The sequence below is a fragment of the Spea bombifrons genome, chromosome 1, assembly GCF_027358695.1.
Source record: "Spea bombifrons isolate aSpeBom1 chromosome 1, aSpeBom1.2.pri, whole genome shotgun sequence".
NCBI classification, from domain to species: Eukaryota; Metazoa; Chordata; class Amphibia; order Anura; family Pelobatidae; genus Spea; species Spea bombifrons.
This window is the reverse complement of record NC_071087.1, coordinates 34,467,534-34,492,263: the sequence shown is the minus strand read 5'-3', so window position 1 is coordinate 34,492,263 and position 24,730 is coordinate 34,467,534. Positions and strand designations below refer to the sequence as shown.

Here is a 24,730-nt window from a genome sequence, read left to right as displayed (position 1 = left end):
AGATTGTTAGATCTAAGCACATTTATGCTTTTTTTTGGCGGGAAAATAGAGATGAAAACAGTAATAACAAAAAGTAAATAAGGTCTCATAATGAACAAGATTAGAGATTTATAAGTACCACACAGAAAGGTAACTTAGTAGAAACTATTCGATGATTTACTTTACTGATGGGGTTTGTATGGGATAGGACTGGAGTATCACTAACCTGACAAATATGATCAAGGACTGGATAATCTTCATAAAAGGAAAAACAAGCAGATTGTATGGGTTAAATTGATCTTATATGTCTTTAACTTCTATGTTTCATGGAAATAACTTTGGTTTCTTGATAATGACATAACGGCTGAATCTTAACGCATCATATTAGTGTATTCAGTGGTTCATTTTTTGGAGTACCAATTAACTGCATTTCTTATAGGCATTTTATATTTATATGGAAATTACTTGACACTCACATAACCAAAGTATTGGTTTGTCTTTTTCTGGGAGAGTGTGTTTAATCAAGCCCCATGAGTTAATAGGATATACCCAAAAAGAAGTCACAATCAATCCTGGGTACAATGAGGTGTCAATGCCATTTGCTGTAATCAAGATTTATAGTTTAGAGTTCTTAACAATTACTTCCATAACTGGCAATATTACTAATCCATTCAAATATACTACATGACTTAAGAAGGGTGTGAAACAAGGATTCCATATTAAAGTCTTAATATTAACAATAACCTATTGTTCCTATGAGGGATTACGCCTGGTGCTTGTGAGGTTCCTTACCTGTGTGGACTAAGCCTTTCTTTCTGGAGTAGAAGAGTTATAGTCCTATAGTCTAGTATAACAGTAACCTGTTTAACATTGTTTTGGAGAGAACCAGAATCGTTATTTTTCCCAAAATTATTTTTTTATTATGGATTTATACTTACTCACCCACCAAAACATTCCAGATAAATAAAATCACATTCCTCCAAGATGTAATTAATATATATTTTCTTGACCAATTGTACACATTATTAATATAAAAGTTATACACAAATTCTTTATTTTGGCTTAAAATCAAAGTTGCTTTGGAAACATGTTTTTAGGAAATGGCTCATTCATAAAGTTTTCCAACATATTTTAGAGAAAAATTTATAGTTTTCTGAATGCACTGCAGGTATAAAATATACTTTTCTGTAAACAAGTTACATTTGTAGCCTTTTTGGAATCCCATCCCAAACATCATAAAATACAAATATATGAAGGGATATGACTATAATACAAATCTATTGATATTCAATTAGGCACCAAATAAAATACATCTCAAAGATCGCAATTGCTTGAGTGATATGTTTAACAAGTAATTGAATAGAACAAAAAAAGTACAACTGTATTAGCCCAAGACAAATGGAGCCATCGTTCATAATTTGTATTAAAAATAACTAAAGTTGCGTAAGCTTTTGGGACCTCAAAAGTCATAAAACTGCATTAGAGAAAAAAGGGAGAAACAAGTGATACATTTTAACAGTGAATGAATCTGGGACAAAATAATTGTTATTTATCCTGTGTGTTCTCAATGCAGTCGGCGGGATGATCTATCATTAGTAATTGCTTTGAAAACGATTTAACCTGCTGGCACTTTAAGACCAGCATCTGATAAAATTATGTACCCGCAGCTGCCTGTCGGATATACGCTCATGCACTTTTACAGCTTGCCGCTGTGTGCATTCAGCTGGTGTCTGCATGATAAAAGATAGGATATGCCATGCGAACTGTAAATAAAGTACATGCCATCGGGCGCTGGCCCATCAGGCATTTGCCCAATTTGCCTTATGGCCAGTGCAGGCCTGCAGCCCTTAGCAGCCGTAAAAGCCAACCACGCAGGAGAAATGAGATACATTTTATGAGTTCATGTTCATTTTGAGGTCTATTCTATCTTGTACTATACTACTGATTTTGAAGATAAAAAGCACTCCTAATTGCTGTATGTTGCTTATAGTGTCAGGATATTGGTGGATATTGGGTACAACAAAGCGAGTGTAGCTGGGTCTACAGTTTAGTTCCAAAACCAGAGGCACTTCCCCTGGAATACTTGGGAAAGAAGTGGAACTAGCCTAACTAAAATGAAGCATCAAACACATTTGTGCATATAGTATAAAGGCAAATGTGTAAATATACAGTACATGAGTATACTGATGCTGCCCAGGCCACAGGCATAACATTACTGATGGAAATCGCTTTTATTTATTTTTTACATCTTCTGCCCAAGAGCAAATATCTTTATATCTTGACCTTTTTGGCACTCCTCTTACAGAGGAGAGAAATCTCTCTAATCACCCCAGTGTATAGGTAGTATGGCAAAAACGAATATATATGGTAAGCAGTAATCATACTTGGAATTTGGAGGCAGAAGGGGCTTATAGAAGTAAAAGCCTCCAATAGAGTTGAATGGGCTGCAGAGTGGGCAGCACTGGCATAATAAACGGACAGAGCCAGATGACAAACTGCACCCCCCTCCCGGCCAAAGAACAAACCTTGTCCTGGAGGTCCAGTAATAAGCTGTAATTTTATTTTAGTTCTGACGTTAATTAAATCAGTTGTCATGTGTCATACATACATACAATGGTTCCAGCTGTGATCTTTGGTGGCGCCACTACTATATATTGTATTTAACTGTGGTATAATCCTTTGTTTACACTGGCTTAATTTCTGAAGGCGTTTGCCATGAATGCAGAGCTTTAGAATATTTACTCAGTGTATGTGAATTTAATTTAGGTATATTTTGCAAAGACTATATACAATATAATATTGTGTCCATGTAGTCATTATAAATACATCAATATCACCGTGTAATGTAACATAAATAAATGCTGGTCATTACTGGCCGGTAAGGCTGAGTTCAACACTTGCACCAATGCTTTCTTTTAATGAGCAGGGTGCATGCATTTCAAAAGCCATTGATTGAGTTATCAATAGTAAAGAATGAGTTGCTTACATTCAATGCAGAAAGCCTTCCTGATTTATAAAATACAATTACTGACCACATCATTTTTTGATTGGCTAAGAATTCCTATATACCAATCCGTTTAGGTTATAGAAATATTAAAAATTTTGTAAATTCAAATGGATCAGTTTATGTGTGCCTTATATGGCACTCTCAAGTTCTGTTCTTTAACATTGCTTGGCATACTACTTCAGACTTGAAATTCTTGTTGCATTAAAAGTTCTTCAGACAGTGTAGGCACAGATGTTCCTGAAAGGCTTGCGTTTGGATGCACAGGTGAGGTTGATGGAGTGTTTACTGTTAGCATGGAAAGAGAAGGGGAAAAAGAAGGCTGGCATGCAAGATTAGTGAAGAAAGGTGAGCGGGGGTATTTCATAAATGGCTGCCCAGACATTATAGTTGGCATTCGCGGTGGAACTGCCCTGATGCCAGGCTGTGCTACTGATGTAATGAGTGGCGGTGGAAAGATGAAAGGTTTTTTGTGTTTGGGCAAGCCATGCTTGTGCATTTTTTCATCTTTCAGCCTTCCAATGTCACAGAAGACAGAAGAAAGAGTCTGAAATCTCGGCTCCCAGCTAAGGAGATAATCCCAGTTATAGCTTCCTCTTAGGTCCTCATCAGAAGCTACCAAAGATGCAAGGGATCCATATCTGGAGTCATATGAAGCAGGGACAAATATATATTCCTGTTTGGCATCTGGGGGTGAGTTTTTATCTGACTCGTTTTTTTCAGTTTTGTGATGTGAAGGTGATAATTCTTTTTCACAAATAAAATGTCTCTCATGATCAACTGTGCCATCTTCCTCTTTGAGGATGACTATGTTCTCTGTGCTTTCTGCCCCAATCACTATATCTGTTTCACTGGATTCACATGAGAGCAAATCTGATTCTCTTGGAATACCCGAGTCTGGAACTCGAGAAGCTCTTTCACTTAACACTGAGCCCGTTTCTTTTCTAAGAGGATATTCATTGATCATTTTGATTTCTTCATCTTCGGCAGTTTCCCCTTCTGTTGAACCATGACCACTTGAGTCTGAATTCCTACATTTGTTTCCTGTATCTTTCTTTTCTCTGATGCCAACTAACCCCAACCACTCAGAGGTATCTGGAGCAACAATGCTTTTAATATTTTCATATTTTGGACAATCATCTGAGATACTGTCTTTGACACTGGAATTAGGAAGTGGAGGAATGGCGATTTCTTTCATCCCACAAGCATTTACAGCATCTTTTCGTTTATATCTTAGAATAATTCCAATAAGGCTTATAGCCAAAAGCAAGAAAACCACAAAGGAAATGCTGAAACTAATGGAAAGTATGTTCGCTGACATGCCAGGGTAACCTTCGAGAGCTGAGGAAATGTTAACTCGCACGGTACAGGTCGATGCCTTGGAATAAAATTTTGGACTTTGAGCTTTAACATATAACTCTAGAATTTCATCATTTTTCTTTGTGTTACTTCTCTTCTTGTGTACACTCCTTGTTAAGTATATGATTCCACTGGTTGCATTAATAGAAAAAAACTGTGAGGGCTTTTCAAGGAAATACCATATTACTCCGTCAAGACCACCGTCAATGTCTGAAGCTTCTACTTTGCCTATTTCTTGTCCCGGTTTATTTTCTTTTGGTAAGTCAAATGAATAGTCATTCTGGTAGAAAACAGGTTGAAATTCATCCTCTCCCTCAATGTCAATGTAAACTAAAACACAGGCAGTGGCTTCACTTTTATCTTTTACCTGAATAACAAGGCAATATCTGTTCTGTGTTTCATAATCCACTTTGTGTTTTGTATAAATATCACCAGTTAATGAGTCTATGAAAAAGATATCTTGATTTTTTGGGTCATTTAGGCATGAAGACTGTATGGAGTAACTCAGGACCCCAAAGGGCCCAGAATCCAAGTCTATTGCATTAACTGAACATACAGGTGTAAAGGAGGGAACATTTTCATATAAGCTGCAGCTTAGGCTGTTGAAAATGAACTTCGGAGAAAAGTCATTGTCATCCAAAATGGTTATAGTCAGTACTGAAAAAGCCACATTTCTTTGGCTGCCCCATCCATTAGTAGCTTGTAAAGTTAAAATAAATGTCCTGGTTTCTTCATAATCCAGATTCTGCACTAAAATAACTACACCATTTTCCTCGTCAATTGTAAAGAACCCCCCATCATTTCCAGACACAATGCTATATGTAATTTGTCCATTATTGCCTGTGTCGAAATCTGTTGCCGAAACAGTGGCAACACCACTATTCACCGGATGGTGCTCTTTAACACTGACATGGTACTCAGTGTTTTCAAATACTGGCGAATTATCATTGGAATCAATGATGGATATAAATATGGTGACGCTGGAGTTTAATGAAGGAAAGCCTTGATCCGTGGCTTCTAAGACTAGCTTGTGAGCGGGTGCTGATTCATAGTCTAGAATACCATTTATAATAAGTTTCCCAACAACTGTGAAAGGAGACTGGGAATAAACTCCACTGCTTTCCACATAAAACAGGTTGTGTGTATTGCCACTGACAAGAGAATAGTCAATGTTAGCATTTTCATGCGTCCAGTCCAGATCTGTAGCTGTGAAAGTGAGCACTGTATCTCCAAGTGATGTGTCCTCACTCACACTAATCCTGTAAATTTCCTCAGAAAATCTTGGAGCATAGTTGTTTATGTCATGGATCAGTATTTCAAGAACGACAGTGGAAGCCAAAGAGGGATTTCCATTATCTTCAGCTTCTATAAAGACATGAAGCACTGTTCTCTTGTTTTTCATTTCCACCGGCATACTAGTACGCACAGAACCTAGAGAAATTTTTAAAAAGATATACTTTCTTACATTGACATTGAAAATTACTGTAGATTATACTATACAGTAAATCAGTTTTGCTTTAATGATTCATGAAACAAATCTGGATGCAACTCTCCTGAAAAGATTCAGATTCAACATAGGAGTATATTTTTTATAGTGAGGGCAATACAGTTCTGGGGACTACATTGTTTGCTGTTGACTGAAGGTACTGTACAGTAGATGCTTTTCTGGGACACTAAACTCCTCTCAGTAAGGGGCTAATAGTGGGTTACACAGGGGAACACTGCCATTCAGTTATATTCATGTTCTTGTGCATACAGATGGGTGTGCACCAGTGACTCTGGGAATGACAGCAGATGACACTGTCTATTGAGGGCTAGTTTCAGCCTTCCACATGGCTAACCCCATACACTGGACCTGGTTATGTCTCCTTCAATGAGGAGCATGAAGGGAGAACTCTGGGACTGGCCCTAGAACATTCCCATACATGCAAAATAAACACTCACAACTTTTTCTCAAAATAAAGCACTGAGCACAGATACAGCGCCCTCCACAAATATTGGTGCCCTTGGTAAATATGAGCATAGAAGGCTGTGAAAAAATTGTCTTTATTGTTTAACCTTTTAAACTTTTCTTCAAACAATACACAAAAATACTCTCATGGATATCAAATAACTGCAAACACAACACAGGTTAATTATAATAAAAAAATTGTTAAATATATGTCTGCCACAGCTATTGGTACTCTTTTAGTCAATACTTTGTGCCATCTCCCTTTGCCAAGATAACAGCCTTGAGTCTTCTCCTGTAATGCCTGATGAGCTTGAAGAATACATGGCAAGGGATGTGAGACCATTCCTCCCTACAGAATCGCTCCAGATACTTCAAATTTTGATGCTGGTGGACTCAACTATTCAACCCCCCCCCATACAGGTTTTCTATGGGGTTCAAGTCAGGGGACTGAGATGGCCACGGTAAGAGCTTGATTTCATAATGATGAAATAATTTTTGTGTTGATATGGTGTATGTTTTGGATCATTATACTGGCCCATTTAAAGCTTTCTGGCAGAGACAGTCAGGTGTCCATTTAATATCTATTGATAGTTGAGTCCAGGATGCCATGTATCCTAACAAAATGCCCAGGTCCTGGCAGAAAAACAGCCCTAAAACATTAGAAAGCCACCATATTTAAACATGGGCATGAGATACTTTTGCATATGGCTACCTCTCTGTGTGCTCCAAAGCCACATGTTTTGGTTTCTTCTGACCATAGCACCCGATTCTATTTGAAGTTGCAGTAGTGTCTGGCATATTAAAGATGGTTGAGTTTGTTTTCGAATAAAAGAGTAGAGTTTTTTTTTTCCTAAAACCTTTGTGGTAATATAGGTAAAGTTGGATTATAGTTTTTGAAGACTTTTTGACCCCATGACGCAACTAACTTGTGCACAGCTGTGATCCTTGGAGATTTTTTGGCCATCCGAACCATCCTCTTTAAGTATGTTGAGACAATATAGCCACATGTCCCCTTCCAGCTTTATTCATAACATTTCCTGTTGACTGGAAATTCTTAGTTATGGCCCTGATGGTGGAAATGGGTATTTTCAATCCTTTAGCTATTTTCTTACCAGTAGCCACTTCCAATTTTGTAAATCTCAACAACCTTTTGCCACACACCGCAGCTATATTCATTGGTTACTCATTGTTACAAACGACTAAGGGAATTTGGCTTATGGGTTACCTAATATTTATACTATGTTCCTAGTGACCCAGGTGTACTAAAAAAATTAAATATCACTGGGAATATGCTTCAACTGTATTTTTCTCATATGAATCCATAGGGTACCAATACAGGTGGTACACATTTTAATTTTTTGGGATAAACCTGTATTGCATTTGCAATGCTTTGATAACCATGCATCCTGAGTATTTTGTGTATTGTTTGATGAAAAGATCTAAGGGTTAAACAATTTTCACAGCCTTCTTTGCTCATATTTGTCAATATTTGTGGAGGGCACTGTAATTGATTTAATAGCATAATAGACTCACCACTGATTGGATTTATTATAAAGCCACTTAATGGCGAAATGATTCTGTAGGTAATGGAGCCCTCTTCTTCTGTGTCTCTGTCAGTAGCAGATACTGATATAAGGTATGTTCCTGGTGCTGTCAATTCAGGTACGGTGACCTTACAGAAAAACAAAAAAAGAGAAAATTTAATGTCAAATAAACGCCAAATGTGGTTTCTGCATACTTGCATTTCAAATCCATTACGGTTTGGACTTACTGTGATTAAACAAAATATACATCCTACTTGAAAAATAAATGAAAACCGTACCATTCCTTCAATGCAAATATATACATGGTAGGAAATAGGCAGTTGAAGCTGTTCCAAGTTTCAGGATACTTTGAATTTCATTAAACCTTTCAAGTGAAGATTTGTCGTTGAATCTTACATTATTTAAAGCACGCTTATGTCCCTCTATGTAACGTTATACTAATAGAAACAAGACTTCACACACTATCCCTGTCTATATTGGCTTCCTAGATCAGCAGATGACAAGCCATTGTAAATACACTGAGTGTTCTAAAAGCACAGATATATTTTGACTGACTCAGTACTGATTTTTTCATGTTGCCTTAAAAGTCCTGTAATGTACATTATATTTGATATATGTAAATGAGCTGAATGGAATTGTAAAAAAAATAACTGTATGCACAAAAAATAAAAATGAAATTATTGTATATATATTACTTTCTGGGAATATCCTCACATAGCTTTAGAAATAAGACACTGGCAAATGCAAAAAAATCTAAGCGTTTATACAGTTTAACTTGGTACATTTAATGAGATTAAAATTCTAATTTAGCCTGATATTGGTTCAATTCTGTAGGAGACACCACCATAAAATATTAGGGGACTAGCGATGGAGGACTGGATTAAGGAGCAGTTGCTGTCTAGTTGGATTGTAGCCACTTTTTTCAGCCGAATCCTTTGTAAAAGTATAGCTTTTGTAAAGTTCTTACAACTAATAGCACTAATAGCACTAAAAATTGACAAAGTTTGGTAAATAGTATGTATCGGACACAGACTATATTTTGAAACATTTAATTCAAACACATCTGATCTTTTTCTTTGTTCAAAACAGAAACGAACAGGTTGGACAGGTTGTTAACCAGCAATGCAATATGTAAGCTTGCCTTTCTGCTTTGGGTTTGGACAGAATCTTCTGTTGCACTATAAATTGAAGACTAATATGAGTTTATAATTAGTTTATATAAAAGTAGCAAGATCTAAACTAGACTTGGGCGCTGACCAACTCTTCGTGTTCGTCTTCGTGGGGGGAAAAATCTTCATATTCCACAGATATTCGCCCGTTCTTGTGTTCGGTTTGGGCGAATATTTGTGTACATTCTTCGTGTTCATTTTTTATCTTTGCTTCTTGCCGTTTTTTGTAGAAGGGATTAACGCGGATCGCACTACGCAGCAGCTTTGGTGCCAGGATTTTAAATGTCCGTACGAGCAACTCTATTGGTCGCCGGCAGGGGCCTCCTCTGCCATCAACCAATGAAGTGCACCTGTACATAAGAACGACTTTATTGGTTGATGGAGGCCCCTGCAGGCGACCAATAGAGTTGTTTGTACGGCCCTTTAACTCCTGAACCCACGGATTTCCACTCTCATTAACCCCTGCGATGCTGCGTAGATAAGGTAGGCTAGATGGGGAAGGGACCAGGGAGATTAGTAAACAAAGACGAACATGAACATTCTTCGTGTTGTGTGTCTTCGTCTTTGTAAACATTTTGCCGCCGCCATGTTCGTATGCTTGGTATTCGGGCTAAACAACGAAAATGTACCCTTCGTGTTTGTTTTCATGTTTGCCCAAATACGAATGCACAAGTCTAATCTAAACCCAACAAAAAAGGGTACAGTGCAGAATTTGTCACAAAATGAGTGGGTCATCTAAAAATAAATATTATATTCTTTCCACGGGTAAAAATGATGTCTTGTTAAAATATTTCATTGCTCTGGGGGAGTTCTGTGTTCAATTAATCCATCAGAAGATTATTTAAATACTGTGGTAAGAATGATCTCACATGACCCATTAGTCAAAGTATGAGGTCCATATGAATCAGCAAATTTGGACGTGTAGCCCAGGCATAAGACAACCAGTCCGAAGCTAAAATAACACACAATTAAACAAAGAGCACTGTTGGTCAAAACATTTAGATTGAAACTTGGATCTGGAGTTAAATTAATTCAAAATTAGTTTTTTGAATGCAAAATAATGCACTGTTCTGTATTTTAATTCATGATACACTCATAACCCAAGCAAGCAATATAAAATTAGGGTGACAATCAGATTTAAATATATGTCTATTGTGTTAATTCATCATGTTGACTTTACTGTACACACAGCAGTACATGACAATCACATAAATCATATGCCAGAGCTGGCCAAATAATCATATTCTTCCCAATGTGAAATTTAAACAATTTTATACATTGGATTTAAATGACACACTGAGAGTTGATGAGACATTTCTAAAAAAAAGTCTAATTTGGTGCCAAGTACTCACTATGGTTTTCCATCTTGTAAAGGAGCACTTTACATTTAGGCCAAAAGGGATTTTCTTAGATTTCTGTGAGCATTATTGTCAGCTGTTATGTGTAGATGTGTTTACCTTGTAGGATTCTTGAGTAAATACTGGTGGATTGTCATTTACATCTATAACCTTGATTGTGAGTTCAGCCTCTGTCTGGTGTACTGTATCAGATGCCTGAATTCTCAGATTATATTGAGATGTTTCCTCATAATCCAATGGAGCAATTAGAGTCACGATTCCATTACATCTGTCAATGGCAAATTGCTTCCCAGGATTTCCATCCTCTGTGAAGCTGTACAATAACAGAGGTGTCAGATCCACGTCATTGGCTGCTATATGTGTCACAGTGAAACCAGGTGCAGAATCTAGGAAGTTAAGCAGATGATAAGATGTTAACAATGGTAAGTCAACTTATTAGAGTTTTCCTGGACATTTAACAATTAAAAAGTTTATAACTAACCATATTATTATTCTGTGCCTGGGTGGAGAGTGTATCTGTTGGATGGTTATTGAAAACAATGTTTTACACAATGCTTTACACAAGTATCACGTAACTTGTTTAATTCCCACCCATTCAAAATTGTTCATCCCTGGATTTCTAATAAACACCAATATCCCAAATCCTTTTGTGGAGCCTCCATTTGCCATAACCTACTTGTTCAAATAAACTGCAATAGTCTTCAAGAAACTACAATTATTCTGATAGTTACTTGCGTTTTGGCATTCATATAAAAACAAAAACATTTGTGGAAAGAACCATAGGTTGATCCTGGGGCAAGTGGTCTAAATTCTTTAAACAGGGCTAGCCCAATATGACTCTTAACATTGGGTCAGCTCACTCTGGATATGGACAGATGCTCAGCAGGGTAACATAACATGTTACATGGCACTGCAGTGGTAGTGCTTCATGTGACATCACATTTGATCAGAAGGAAAGTCAGGTGCCAGGCAATATATGGTTGAGTGTGTGGGAAAGTGAGTTAGAGCAGGTTTGTGTATGTGTGAATCTTAAGATCAGATTTTCCTTTGGTCTTTACTGAAACAAAGTTTTGCATCCTTTTAGTTACACAGCTTTATGAGTATAAGCAAAGTTCCTGGTCCGGTAGACATTTTGCATCCTTGCTTCTCATGTCCATTTATTACATTGTAAAAACACACTTGTCATCACCAACAGTTTATAGCAGGGCTTGACAAATTTGTTGTGAATCTAGGCGCCAGGTAAAAAAGTTAGGAGCCAGGATTTTTTTAAACTAACAGTTGGTCAGGAGTGATCTGATCATCATCAGCCCACTTACTAAACTCACAGCATTTGACCTGGAAGCACCCTGGACTTTCAGGTCAGTGCTGTTTTTTTTAAAAAATTATTTTTTTGTTAACCCTTTCAATGCTGATGTTCCATTGGAGCACAGCATTGACTGATATTTAGTCCCCACAAGCTTGTGGGGACAAGTGTTAACCCCTGCAATGCCACGAATGTATCATACACAATTGTGGCATTGAAGGGGTTAACGCTGCACTGTCGCTCTCAGGGAGCGATCAGGCAGCAGGGGGGTGTTGGGGCTGGTGTCCACACTCACGGGGAGACCAAAGAACCCTCTCCCCTGTCCCTGAAGCTGCCTCTGGCAGTTGGCACTCAAATTGCTGGTCTATAGACCAGCCATTGCAGGGGGGGGGTCTCTGATGACTGCTGTAGGCTTCCATGCCTACAGGAGTCATCACAGGGCTTGTGGGGGCTCGTTTTTGCTGTTGCTGGTCTGCCTGGAACTAGGCAGACCACCAGCAGCAGAGCCCCGTACAAAACGGGAATTAACCCCTAAATGCCGCGATCGCGGCATTGAAGGGGTTAACGCTGCACTGTCGCTCTCATGGAGCGATCAGGCAGCTGGGGGTGTTGTGTCAGGTCCCCACACTTGTGTGGGGACCCAATCAACACACAACCCCCTCCCCTGAAGCTGCCTGTGGCAGCTGAAAACGTGATTGCTGGTTTTGCAGCAACCGCGTTTTCAGCCTACAGGCTCACTCCGTGGGAGTGATCTCAGGCTCGGGGGCGGGCTCGGAGTGGCTGTGCTGTCTGCCCAGACTCCTGGGCAGACAGCAGCAGCAGCGCCCCCGTGTGGTGACTCAGCCTCTTACATCCACAATTTTTTCTGGATGTAAGAGGCTGACAAAACCTAGGATTTGTCGAGCCCTGGTTTATAGCATCATTAAATTGTATTTATCAAAACCGCGTATAAGTTGTGTACTTTCCCCAAATTGCAAAACTAACATAGCTTCCTTTCATCATATGAGTAATAGACAGGAGAACGTTAGGAGAGAAAATTCTATTGTATCTTTCAGAAACTGTAATTGTATAAGTATATTGCAATATATTTTTTCAAAGAGTAATTGAGCATATCAGAAAAATCTTCCTATGTAATTTTATCACCTATATGCACCTAAAAATGGGAACCAAAAATGACATATCATTTTGACAAAAGCTTCTTACTGGAGAGACTTGACTCATATGTGTGCTCTTAGATTTATACTTAACAATACTTAACTTTGGCCTTTAAATATCCCAAGAATAATTTTCAAATCCGGCTGTTAACTAAGGTGTTTGGAAGGCTACTTTGATACTTCTCAAAAGAGAAACTTGCCAGGGTCAATCATTTCTCAAAATCTAGAGAATATCTCATATTTGTACAATTCTTGGGAAATTCATAGCAACTCAAGGAGCTTGTTGTGCTCTTGAATTTGCTAAGTATTTGAACAACCTACAAGTTTGCCTTGAATTATCCTTCTGTTTAGCTTCTGGTCAATGCACAGATTAATGAATAAACCGACGTGACTAGCAGAAGTCACAGCACTTGCAGAAAGTGTGAGACAGAAGAAAGCTAAAGGAAAGAAGTGAACGGGTAAGTAAGAAGATTAGCAAATGTGCAGCAGAGAGTTGGGTCCCTGAAACCAAGGGCCATTAACATTTACAGCCTGTTAATGCATTTTGGAAGAATTACGCAAACTGCCCTATGTAGTCAATTAGCAGGCAAACGTAGGGACATGAAGATATCCAGCAAATTGGTCATCTGTGGAAGAGTTACACAGACTGCTCTATGCACGGTACATTGCTTTGCTCATTTTTGTGAACTCCTTTGGTAGATACGGTATGTGTCCACACAAAATTGAGGAGTTAAAGTCGAGCTTTAATTCTTTGTTGCCTTATTACAGTATGCCATCTTGACAATGGTAACTTACTTTCAGCAATGAACACCGTTTCCAGCGGTGGGATAGTAGGTGCATTATCATTGATATCCACAACCAGCACTAATACTTCACATGTTGCCGAAAGGCTAGGAGAACCTCGATCAGTTGCCTGAAGAACTAGCCTAATAAGAGAAATAAATGCATATAAACAAAACATGGATTCCATAACCGGTAATTTGGTATACGTCACTCTATGACTTTCAGACACATACAATTGGATTGTAACACATTTTCTTTTCACCATTTTTAAGGTAATAAAAATAAAGGGTAGAACTATTGTTCAAACTCAGCAAGTTTTCATTTAGGAGTAAAAGGGTAGATTGGGGTGATCTGAAATATTTTAGTAATGTAAAAATCCTCACAAACATCCATATCATTAAACTAACATCCAATTTCAGTGCTAAATCGATATTTATTTTTTCCTCAAGATTGCAGGACAAAAACACTGTTTATGCAATATTTCATCAGAAAAGTGAATTTATCTTATGTGCTGCAAATATTAAAAAAAGTATTTCAAAACATATGTTCAAATTGTGATGATTTGTTTAATATTATTTGCCAATGCCTTTATTTGGAAAATTATTGGGATTGCAATCCCAAATTTCTCTTCCACCGTATCACCAAGGGATACATATGATTTTCTCGGAAAACAATATTAATACCTGACAGTTTCCCACAGCTGGAAGTTAGAGGTCAAATCTGAGCAAGCATTCACCCACCACTGGGTATGACAATAAAGAAGGTCTTTGCCAGATTTTATCAGCCCCAGTCTTCCCCCTGTCCCTATGGACTACCTTCACAAATAGTCCGGTTTCAGTTACAAAGAGAGACTTAAAAGCAATCTGCATGGAGCGTAGTGAAAAATAACGCTTATATATCTCTCTTCCAAAAATAGCTCAGTGTCGTGATTGACGGACTGTTACTGCTAATGGTGCAGAATTCTGTAGCTTAAACCTCAATGGGAACAACTGATCTTCCATGGAACCTGGTCAACGAGAAAACTTGGAAAGTTGTGTAAAATAACTAGGATTTAAGACCAAACTTAGTGATACTAACTCATTCTCGAAGCCCGGAACATGCTTTTGTTCTACAGTTTTACTTGTGATTTATAGCTATGCTGCAGTAAGTATATGGAAACCGGCCAACAAGAAGAAACAAAAATTCTCTTAAGTGTTTTCCCCGAGCACTATAATTAATGACTTGTTATTTCTAAACCGCCACCTCTGGATTTTAAACATATTTTAAGAAATAATAAATGTTAGACAAACACTTAAGGAAAAGTTACTAATGGACTGTTACACATTTTGCAAAGGGTCCGTTTTCCTATATGATGAATAGCGTCAGCCCCCTTGCTATATTTCACGTCTAGGCTTTCATTTGTAAGCTTTACTGGATGTTCTGCGGAGATTACCCAGGGAATTTGATCTGAGATAATACCTAGAATTATTTTTGTAATAGTTTGTCAAACTTGTGAGTACGTTTACATAGAGATTCAAAGACGTCAGTTTTTTGCAAAACTGACACATTATATATTTAAATGAAGCAGAGAAATATTGATTGTCGCATATTCTTGAATTTATCATTAAATCGTTTGAATTAATTAAGTAAGCTTGATGAATTAAATAAAACACAGCCAGCACAGAAAATGGCTTTATAGGTAAGGGAGTCTCGGGACAATGTATGATGTGTTTCTTTGCGGTGTGCCGCCTTCTGACAATATTTATGTGCCGATGACACTCTGTTATTGGGCTGCAGGGCATCATATGTATCTACACCAGACATGGAACATATCTCTGCCCCATCAGAAGTTATGCTGGGCCAGTACAGGCGCATGTCCGCATGCATTGCACTTTAAGCTACCCTTTGAGTCAGCAACTTGGGTAGAGAAGATAATTCCCTAGGTAAATGGAGGTAACTTCGTTATATATAGTTATATGGGAACCAGTAGGCTATCAGTATCAATGATACTCTACATACCTACGTAAAATCTTGGCATAATACAGAGTTAATAACCTCAAGTTAAGCCTTTAAAAGTTGTGTAAAATATGCAATTTCGATGAACTTCAGATGTGAGGAATGTAACGGATTAGAGCAGGGATGCCATGATGTGCATCTAAAACTTGAACATTTTCATTAATAGGCACAATAAACTTGAATCTTTTACTTTGTTTTTTCCTTCAGTTTAACCGAGGATACTTTCAATAACAATAAAGGACCGTTTTACCCACCGGCAGCAGAATTCTGTCAAAAAGTGACAAAGCTAGTAATAAATTCCCATTCCTGAAGTGTTTGCCTCTCTCACACCACCTTTACAAAGGCTGCCTGAACCAATCAACAACTGTCCGAAAATTAACAAATTCATTTAGTAGGGAGGAATGATCATAAAATTAAGGTAGCTGTTCCTTGGTAAACATCTAAGGTGGACCTTTAATACACCTACACGTACAACATTTATTATAATCTATAAACAACATTTCATCTGGGGACATACATGATGAAAATGAAAACACTGCATTGATCAGTGCAAGCGTTCAGACGGCTTGATGAGGATGCTGGCTGAGTGTTAGGAGGAAAGATTGTACGCTACTCAAAAAAGATGGGTTTTCAGAGATCTTTTGAGTGGGGAGAGGTAATGACTGTAGGAGAGAGAATACACGTTACATTGACTCACCTGTACGATGATTTAATTTCCCGATCAAGGATTGCATTTGTTGAAAGAGTGCCTTGCCGTGAATCAATGGTAAATGCATTATTTTCATTACCTCCTGTTATAGAGTAATCTATCTGCCCATTTATTCCAGAATCTGCATCTACGGCAAAAACCTGCCATGGAATAAGTGAGAAAAAATATATTGGTTATTCTCATCCTGTGTATGTGCTTCCACATATGCACATACACAAGTGTAGCATTTAATACACCTTTATACATTTAAAGAATTACATTTCTTTTTATTATATTGAATTTTAGAAGAAAAAAAAGACTTGCAGTGCCCTGTTGATACCCTTTTAATATTGCAACCATATAATCCGCATGGGTGCACTGAATGAAGATACTGACATGTGGTTTGAAACCTGCAGCATTCATATCATGCCTCCCATTTATATTCAGTGACTGTAATACAAAATGTTCTCTTATATTTATTGGGAACATTTACTTCAATAACAGTAGTTGAGTTTTTATCACTCTATAAATAAGTGTAACATGTATTAGGTACAAGAAACATTACCGTTTCCAAAGACTTGCAAAGGTTGAGAAACTTTAAGCAGACAGGAAAGAATCAAAAAGGAAAACGAGAAAATAAAGGAAACACAGGCAAAAGAAACAGACAGTATAATATAGACACCGAGAGACAGGGCAAAAGGGTAGATTTAGTACAAAATGTTATTCAAGTCTGATCTTTAGTTTAAAACCAAACTCATGAAACGCCTAATCCCAATGTGTCCCTTTGCACTGTGGAGTGATCTGATCTAGAAAGGGACTCTAGTGTCCCACTAAAAAAAACGAGCATTTCTGGGAAACGTTTGGCGACTCGGGTGATACAACTTTCCTTTCCACTTCACTTGTGAGTTCAACCTTGAAAACAATGAGGACTAAAGGACTGCAACGTGCGGTAGAATAATGGCGAATTACCCGTCTAGCTAATCAATTCCCGTGGGTTCCTGTGAGCAGAGCCGGCCTTAGGTGTTCTGGCGCCCTGTGCGGACTACTCCTCTGGCGCCCCCCCCGTCCCAAAAAAAGAAAGGAATAAAAACTTGTAACAAAACTTGTAACAAAACCCCAATCACTATATACTATGCCAAACATTGATGTGGTGTAGGCCTACCACTTAATTGTCTGGCTTAGTAGTAGGGATGCACCGAAACGAATTCTGGACTGAAACCGAAAGTGCAGCATTTACCTGGCCAAAACCGAATATGACCCCCCCCACACCATAAAACAATCTAACACTTTTATTTAAAGTAAGTAACACACCAAAATAGAACAAAACAATTAAATCATATATATATGATTAACAGCAATCACATTCCTATCATGCCCAGGCATACCCAGATTCCAGGATGTACTCGCAGACTTGGCATGATAGGAGTATGATTGCCCTATCTACCGTTTCTCACTCCTTCTCCCTATCTACTCCCTTTCCCCTGTCTCACTCCCTTCTCCCTATCTACCCCCTCCTAACTATCTACCCTTTCCCTCTTTGAAGTTCACTTATACTAATCCACACATATACCAATCCACACGTATACCAATCCACACGTATACCAACCCACACGTATACCAATCCACACATATACACTAATCCACACATATATACCAATCCACATTTACCAATCCACACATATACACCAATCCACACATATATACCAATCCACATACATACCAATCCACACACATACACCAATCCACACACATACACCAATCCACACACATATACCAATCCACACACATACACCAATCCACACACATACACCAATCCACACACATACACCAATCCACACACATACCAATCCACACACATACACCAATCCACACATATACCAATCCACACATACACTAATCCACACATATACCAATCCACACATACTAATCCACACATATACCAATCCACACATACACCAATCCACTCTCACTCTCACTGAATGCTTTCCTACCTTTCCTCTTTTCTCCTTACAGCTCTTTTTCCTTCTCTTCGCTCCTCTTCTTCAGTTCTTCTGCCTTCTTCCGGGTCAGAGGGCACGGACAGCGGTGGGCGCGGCTTCAGTGTTGTGCGCCGGGATCTGACAACAAACCCCGGCGCACAGCAGCTGTTGCCGCGCGGATCACAAGGGAGCGGTATCGGAGGTCTTTAACAGACCTCCGGCTCCCTTGAGTGATTTTAAGCCGGGTTCAAGGGAGATCCTTGAACCGGCTTAAAATCACTCAAGGGAGTCGGAGGTCTGTTAAAGACCTCCGATACCGCTCCCTTGCGAGCCTGCTCCTCCAGCGGCGGACATTACTGTCCGTCTCTGGAGGAGTGCCGGGTGCCCCCCTGATGAGCGGCACCCGGTGCGGACCGCCCCCGCTAGGTACGCTGCTGGCGGCAGCGGTACGCTACGGTGGCGGCGGACCCTGCGGTGGCGGCGGCGGACCCCGCGGCGGCGCCCCCTGGAGTGTGGCGCACAGGTCGCACACCCCAAAGGCCGGCCCTGCTTGTGAGTAAGGGTTAACAGAAGAAAAGAACCAGGTAGAGGAATAAAGGGAGGTAAAATTTAGGACATTATGTGACCATAACAAACGTGGGCTGACATGATGATTTAAACAGAGTAAACTTTAGCTGTACAGCAATACAAGAAATTTAGTCATTTTCTCTTCATTTCATAGCAGACAAACTTGACATGTGAACCCTCATATTCTCTTCCTCATGTCTTTCTGTTATGTCCGGTTACATTTTGAACACGGAATGCCTTATTTATTATATTTACTCTTTTTACTTTGCTTGTTGGCAAAAACATTTAATCTGATACTCTACGTAGCTGGTCTGATATGTACAATAAAATGACAATACATAATATAAATATCACTGCGGTGAGGACAATTCATGCAGATCCAGAAAACGGGAATATAGACGCTCCAATGGTAAGCACAAAAGGTGTGTTTCTGAACCATGTATGTTGCCTATTAAACTATAAGCATCATGACATGTGTTTGTTTAGTGTATAGAGCTGCAAAATGTGAGGTTTTAGAATAGTAGCAGAATGTAATTTTGGTTATTCAGAAAACGATACCAGGGGAATTGATCATGACTTATTTATGTAAATACTAGACTGAAAGAAAAAAACCAAAAATGCTTCAATTGTGGTTGTTGAGTTAACAATTTCCCAGTTTGATTAAATCACTTTTGCAGTTTCATTCATTCTCCTAACTGCAAAACATTCCAAAGGATATAGGCAATATTAGGCAAGTGAGTGGTAGTAGCAGCAGCTAATCGCATGTACACTATTTGAGGATTGATGTTTTGCTAGCATACATGTTCCTGACTGTGCTTCAGTGACTTTAATGGAAGTGCTGCCAAGCATGTGCAAGAAGTTTATGTACTAATGCTTCCTGCTTTCAGTAGAGGCAGCCAGGTGGAAAAGGAAGAAGTCTCATTTTTGAACCCCAATAATGAAATAATGCATGCTTCCGTTTCTATGCAGTAAAATACATTATGGTACATGCAAAAAATTCTAACATGCATTAAAAATTCAAAAAACACTTTTGGGGATGTACTGGATTGTTATTTGGCTAAGTTACTCAATGTTGCATGATTAAAGCATAATTAATAGTTTAATTCATGTCACGCACAGCGTAGAGTATGACCTGTAATCAGGCGGAACAGCGTGTGCAAGTCCAATAGACAGAACCACAAAGTCCAGCACAGAATAGCCAAAGAGCAAGCCGAGGTCAGGAAGCCAGAAGTCAGGATCGTTGCAGGGTAAGCCGAGGTCAGGAAGCCAGAAGTCAGAATAGTCGTAATGTAAGCCGGAGTCAGATGCCAGGAATCAATAACAGGAACGCGTACTGAGATGACACTATACAAGATAGGTACAACCATCAGAAGGCAGGGCTGGGATGTTTCTGAGACTCTTAAATAGGCAGAGGAAGTCCAGGCATCAATTACCGAATTCCCGCCAAATTTTCAAAGTGCCGTTACGTCACTTCCGGTTCGCGGCCATCTTGGGATTGGCAGAACGTAAAATTCTAAAAGGAGTTGTAGTACCGGCTGGCGCCACTAGATGGCGTGCAGAGGACCGCGTGCACGCAGCAGGACCAGACCTGGCTCCTGCAGAAGACGACCGACGCGAGGAACCACGAGGTCTTCCCCTTCCTCGCTGTGGCGGAGGCTGTCTCGGAGAGGCGGGATGTCTGCCTCTCCTCCGCGGCGTTTGCGGCTCCCGCGGCAAGGCGGGAGGTCTCCCCCTCTTCCGCGGCGGCTGAGGCTGCTGTGTTGAGGCGGGAGGTCTCCCTCTTTTCCGCGGCGGTTGCCGTGGCACGGTGGGAGGTCTCCCCCTTCTCCTCGGCGGCTGCCGGTCCGAGGACCCAGAAGCACCGGCAGCCAGGTAAGTGACAATTTAATCCAGTTTATTTGCAGTTGCTGATTGTAATAGGAAATCTGCAAATTTCAATGTACTGAACCTAGAACAGTGAAATGCAGCATCAACAAGAAAAGTTGATGCTGCATTTTAGTCACGTTTTGTATTTTTGTCAGGATATTCGTTCATACGTGAGCTACAGACAAATGTTCAGATACATTTTATCGGCAAGCGTCTAAAGGGAGAAAGTTTATTATTATGTGAAATACCCAGTCACACTTAGGTCAATGAGAAAAGCTACAGCCCTGATTAAGGAAGACAACTTCATCCTATTTTCATATAAAACGGTTCCATATTTACATTATATTTGCTCAGGAGACAAATTTAAGGCCAAGTTTTGTGCTGATCAAATGTAATTTCTTTCAACAACATTTATATGAAATGCAAGAAATTTGGAAAAGTGCTTAGTGCTGATATATTCCATGAAATGTTAAATTCTATCATAAACAAACATCTGTCTGTGATGTCAGCTATTGTAAAAAAAACAACTATTAAATGAAAAAAACAAGTGTAATTACCTGAATTATGAAGGTATTATGGACCTGACCTTCCAGTACCGAGGTTATGTGATGACTTCTATCAAATACTGGTGGATTATCGTTCACATCTTGAATTAAGATTAACACACTACAGTAAATCACAAATGTGTGTGTTTCAGCAGAAACAACCAGGTTCATTTTATTTCTGAGTTCAAAGTCCAGGAAAGTTGGGTCTTTCACCTTGAGCTCCCCTGTTTAGTCAAATAAAGAGATTGCAGCTATTAGTGAAGATACTGTGGATTTAATCCTTCAAATTATTTTGTTATTTCCTATAGAATGTTCATTAAACTTAAAAAAATGTAGTCACATGAAAATACATGATTTCCTATATTTTTATTAATGTTTATACAGTGTTTCTTACAATAAGGAACCACACTCTGGCTAGCAAAGGGAGTGTATCTTAATGGCAGTACACCCATGCCTGGTGATTACTCGTCCAAGACAATCAAGTAAAGTTATTTTAAGGATATGCTGCATGGAGGGTGAAGCAAGCCATATACCTAAATTGGTTTTGTGCAGACTGATGAAAGTATGAATGGAATACAATAGTGGGCAGACACAGATATAGGGTGAAAAACTAATGGAGATAATAGAGGGCAAGGAAAGGGAAAAGCTATGCATATTTATACAGAAGAATGATCAGAAAGAGACAAAACAAATATTGTCTCACCGAGAGTGTAGAAAGACTGGGAGCAATTGTACATGGTTTGGCTTTTTCAACTATATTCCACCTATTTCCAACCATGTCATATGGGTCATTGCCTATAGTTTGGCTACAAAGTATTTTTTTTAAAAAGTGCATGACGAATGGACAACAGTGTCAGGGATCTAATGTCAACCTTCACGATACTCAAGGTGACAGAATTAAAGGAAAATGTGCACTTGGTGAAAAAAAAAGTGAAAGCATGAAGCAATATAGAATTATTTGCATGCTTACCTGTTACAGAATTCATTGTAAAGGCTTCTCCTTCGTCTCCACTAAAAATGCTATAATGTATAGTTTCTACACTTGGTCTATGGTGATGTGCCGCTACTGTAATGACTGTTGTACCTGTTTTGAAAAATACATAAGACGTGTTGAAACATATTTAACTGTTTACATTAAATGAACAGTGTAGTCCTCTGTGTGACATGTCTATGTTAAGTGAGAATCGGCTCCTGTATAGTCTGGCTTTTTTAGAAAACAGCATGGGCTTGAGCATCAGCAGGTAAATCCCCCAATTTTATCACAACTTTCCCCACCCACTTAAAGCAGCCAAGTAGTGGCAAGAAATGTTGGATCATAGTGGAAGAATTACGATTTTGAAGAATGGCTGCAGATTCTTTGCCAGATAAGTGCTTTATTTCTTTATTATTTTTTTGTTTTGTAAGAATATATACATATTAGAGTACCCACAAATTCCTCTATAGTAAGAGTGTGAGAGACATTAAGGAAAGACATTAAGGATTATAGTCCACACTGTCCCTTTTTATTAATAGACCCGCACTGGACTATACTGCTGCACTTTGAACTGACCTTGTTCACTGTTTTCCAGGACAATTGCTTCATAGACACTTCTCACAAACGATATTTCTTGTTCTAGGTCTTGTATGCTAATATCCACAAGACCTACAGTTGTCTTTGCTGGAAAGCCAAGATCTGAAGCCTCCACTTTGAGATTGACACTCCTAAAATCAGATGGCAGAGGTATTTGGAGTTTGACCTCTCCAGTTTCTTTGTTAACATGAAACAATGGATTGGTTGGTACCATATTGAACACCACTGTGCCACTCAACCCAAGGTCTGCATCACTTGCATGTAGCGTGGCAATAGTTTCATTGACCAAGATATCGGGAGTAATAACGACATGGACAGGGTTAACAGAAAAAACAGGGCTGTTATCATTTATATCCTCGACATGTACAAGTACTTTAACCGTAGAACTTTTTGGCCCAGTAGTACTGCAGTCACATGCCATCACCCTGAATGTATATTGATGCTTAAGTTCTCTGTCCAACACCCTTGTTGTCACAATACTGCCGGTTGTACTGTTAATACTAAAAAAGCCTTGAGTGTCATCAATTAGAGAATATCGTATTTCTCCACTTAAGCCTTCATCTACATCTGAAGCTGAAAGGTTGAGAACCACAGATCCAACAGTTAAGTCCTCCCTCACAGATGTGCGATACTGGCTCTTAGAAAACGTAGGTGGATTGTCATTTTCATCCAAAACGGTAATGTGCAGTTTGGCTGTGGTGCTTTTCCGGGGGCTGCCCAGGTCATGGCATTCCACGATAATGGTAAAATTGCTGACATGCTCTCTATCTAAACTGCGGGTGGCCCAAAGCTCCCCTGATGTGTTATTAATGGCAAAATATTCTCCCGTGTTCCCACCTTCGAAAGGAAACAAAGAGACAAAGTGTGAAATACATGCACACGGAAATATATGTCATGGTAATACCATACAAGAATCTGTTAATTCTAATAACATGAAACATTTCTGCTTGTACAGCTCACGCGTCTCTGTCACTTAATTGCCCTATGTTTGAGTTAAAAGACAATTTTTTATTGAAATATGTGGGTGGCACCGACTGCAAATACAGAAATTACTTTGCCAGATGTGATTCTCGTTGAAATTTGCATACCTTGTTACACGTGTACCTGAATACTATGCTGCATACACCACAAGAGAAAAAGGATTTTTGGATTGCTATGCATTAATATGAAATGTATGGATGCATAGTAATACTGAACTTGAATGACACATAGAAAATAATTGGCTCTGGAAACTATAGAGACTTATTATACTTTAATATTTATACATTTTATAAATGTACAAATTTGCCTTTATCCACTGCAGGAGTGCAGCAGGTTATCTGACTATGGGATATAACAAAATCTATTTAAAAGTCGATTTAAATCTGGAATATGTCAAAATAAAAATTAAAATATTTACTAAGCAGATTTCCTGGATTTCTGAACGTATAAATTGTTTCAGCACACGGCTGGCAGTAGACAGTATATCATGTCAATATAAACAGCTGTTCAGACAGTTTAGCAAGCATCATTAATTACCAATTATTTGGAAGTGGACCTTCCCATTGTTGCCAGAATCCCTGTCTAGAGCCAGTATTGTGTGGATAATTCCCAATTCTTGGTTCTCTGGGACCTGAATCTCCGCATCAGGAAGTAAAAGCTCTGGGGCATTATCATTTTCGTCCAGGACCGTGATCATAATGGTTGTTGTACTGGAGAATGATGGGAAGCCACCATCTGTTACCAGCACTAGCAGAAGAGAAATAGTAGAAACTGGTTTAACTATTATGCTTCGGCATTTATATAATATAAATAACAAAAAAACGTTCTTCTTTAATAGTATAGGATATTTCAAGATTTTATTTAATCATTTGTAAATATGTCCTTAAAAATGTAATTTCATAATTTGAGGGAAGAGACGCATATTGCTTGCAATG

The 24,730-nt window shown here is 38.8% G+C and overlaps 1 protein-coding gene across 1 annotated transcript in view; it reads right to left on the bottom strand.

The window, feature by feature from the left end:
* Positions 1 to 2,316: 2,316 nt before the first annotated feature.
* DCHS2 (dachsous cadherin-related 2) overlaps positions 2,317 to 24,730 on the bottom strand; it is a 128,094-nt gene continuing 105,680 nt past the window's right edge. The window contains exons 14-23 of the mRNA XM_053458446.1: positions 24,333 to 24,542; positions 22,765 to 23,651; positions 22,670 to 22,679; positions 22,215 to 22,328; positions 21,257 to 21,468; positions 16,297 to 16,448; positions 13,617 to 13,747; positions 10,464 to 10,750; positions 7,827 to 7,965; positions 2,317 to 5,773 (exon numbers count right to left, since the gene is read on the bottom strand). Coding sequence (XP_053314421.1) covers positions 3,165 to 5,773; positions 7,827 to 7,965; positions 10,464 to 10,750; positions 13,617 to 13,747; positions 16,297 to 16,448; positions 21,257 to 21,468; positions 22,215 to 22,328; positions 22,670 to 22,679; positions 22,765 to 23,651; positions 24,333 to 24,542 — 4,751 coding nt within the window. The 3' untranslated portion in view covers positions 2,317 to 3,164. The remainder of the gene's footprint in view (positions 5,774 to 7,826; positions 7,966 to 10,463; positions 10,751 to 13,616; positions 13,748 to 16,296; positions 16,449 to 21,256; positions 21,469 to 22,214; positions 22,329 to 22,669; positions 22,680 to 22,764; positions 23,652 to 24,332; positions 24,543 to 24,730) is intronic.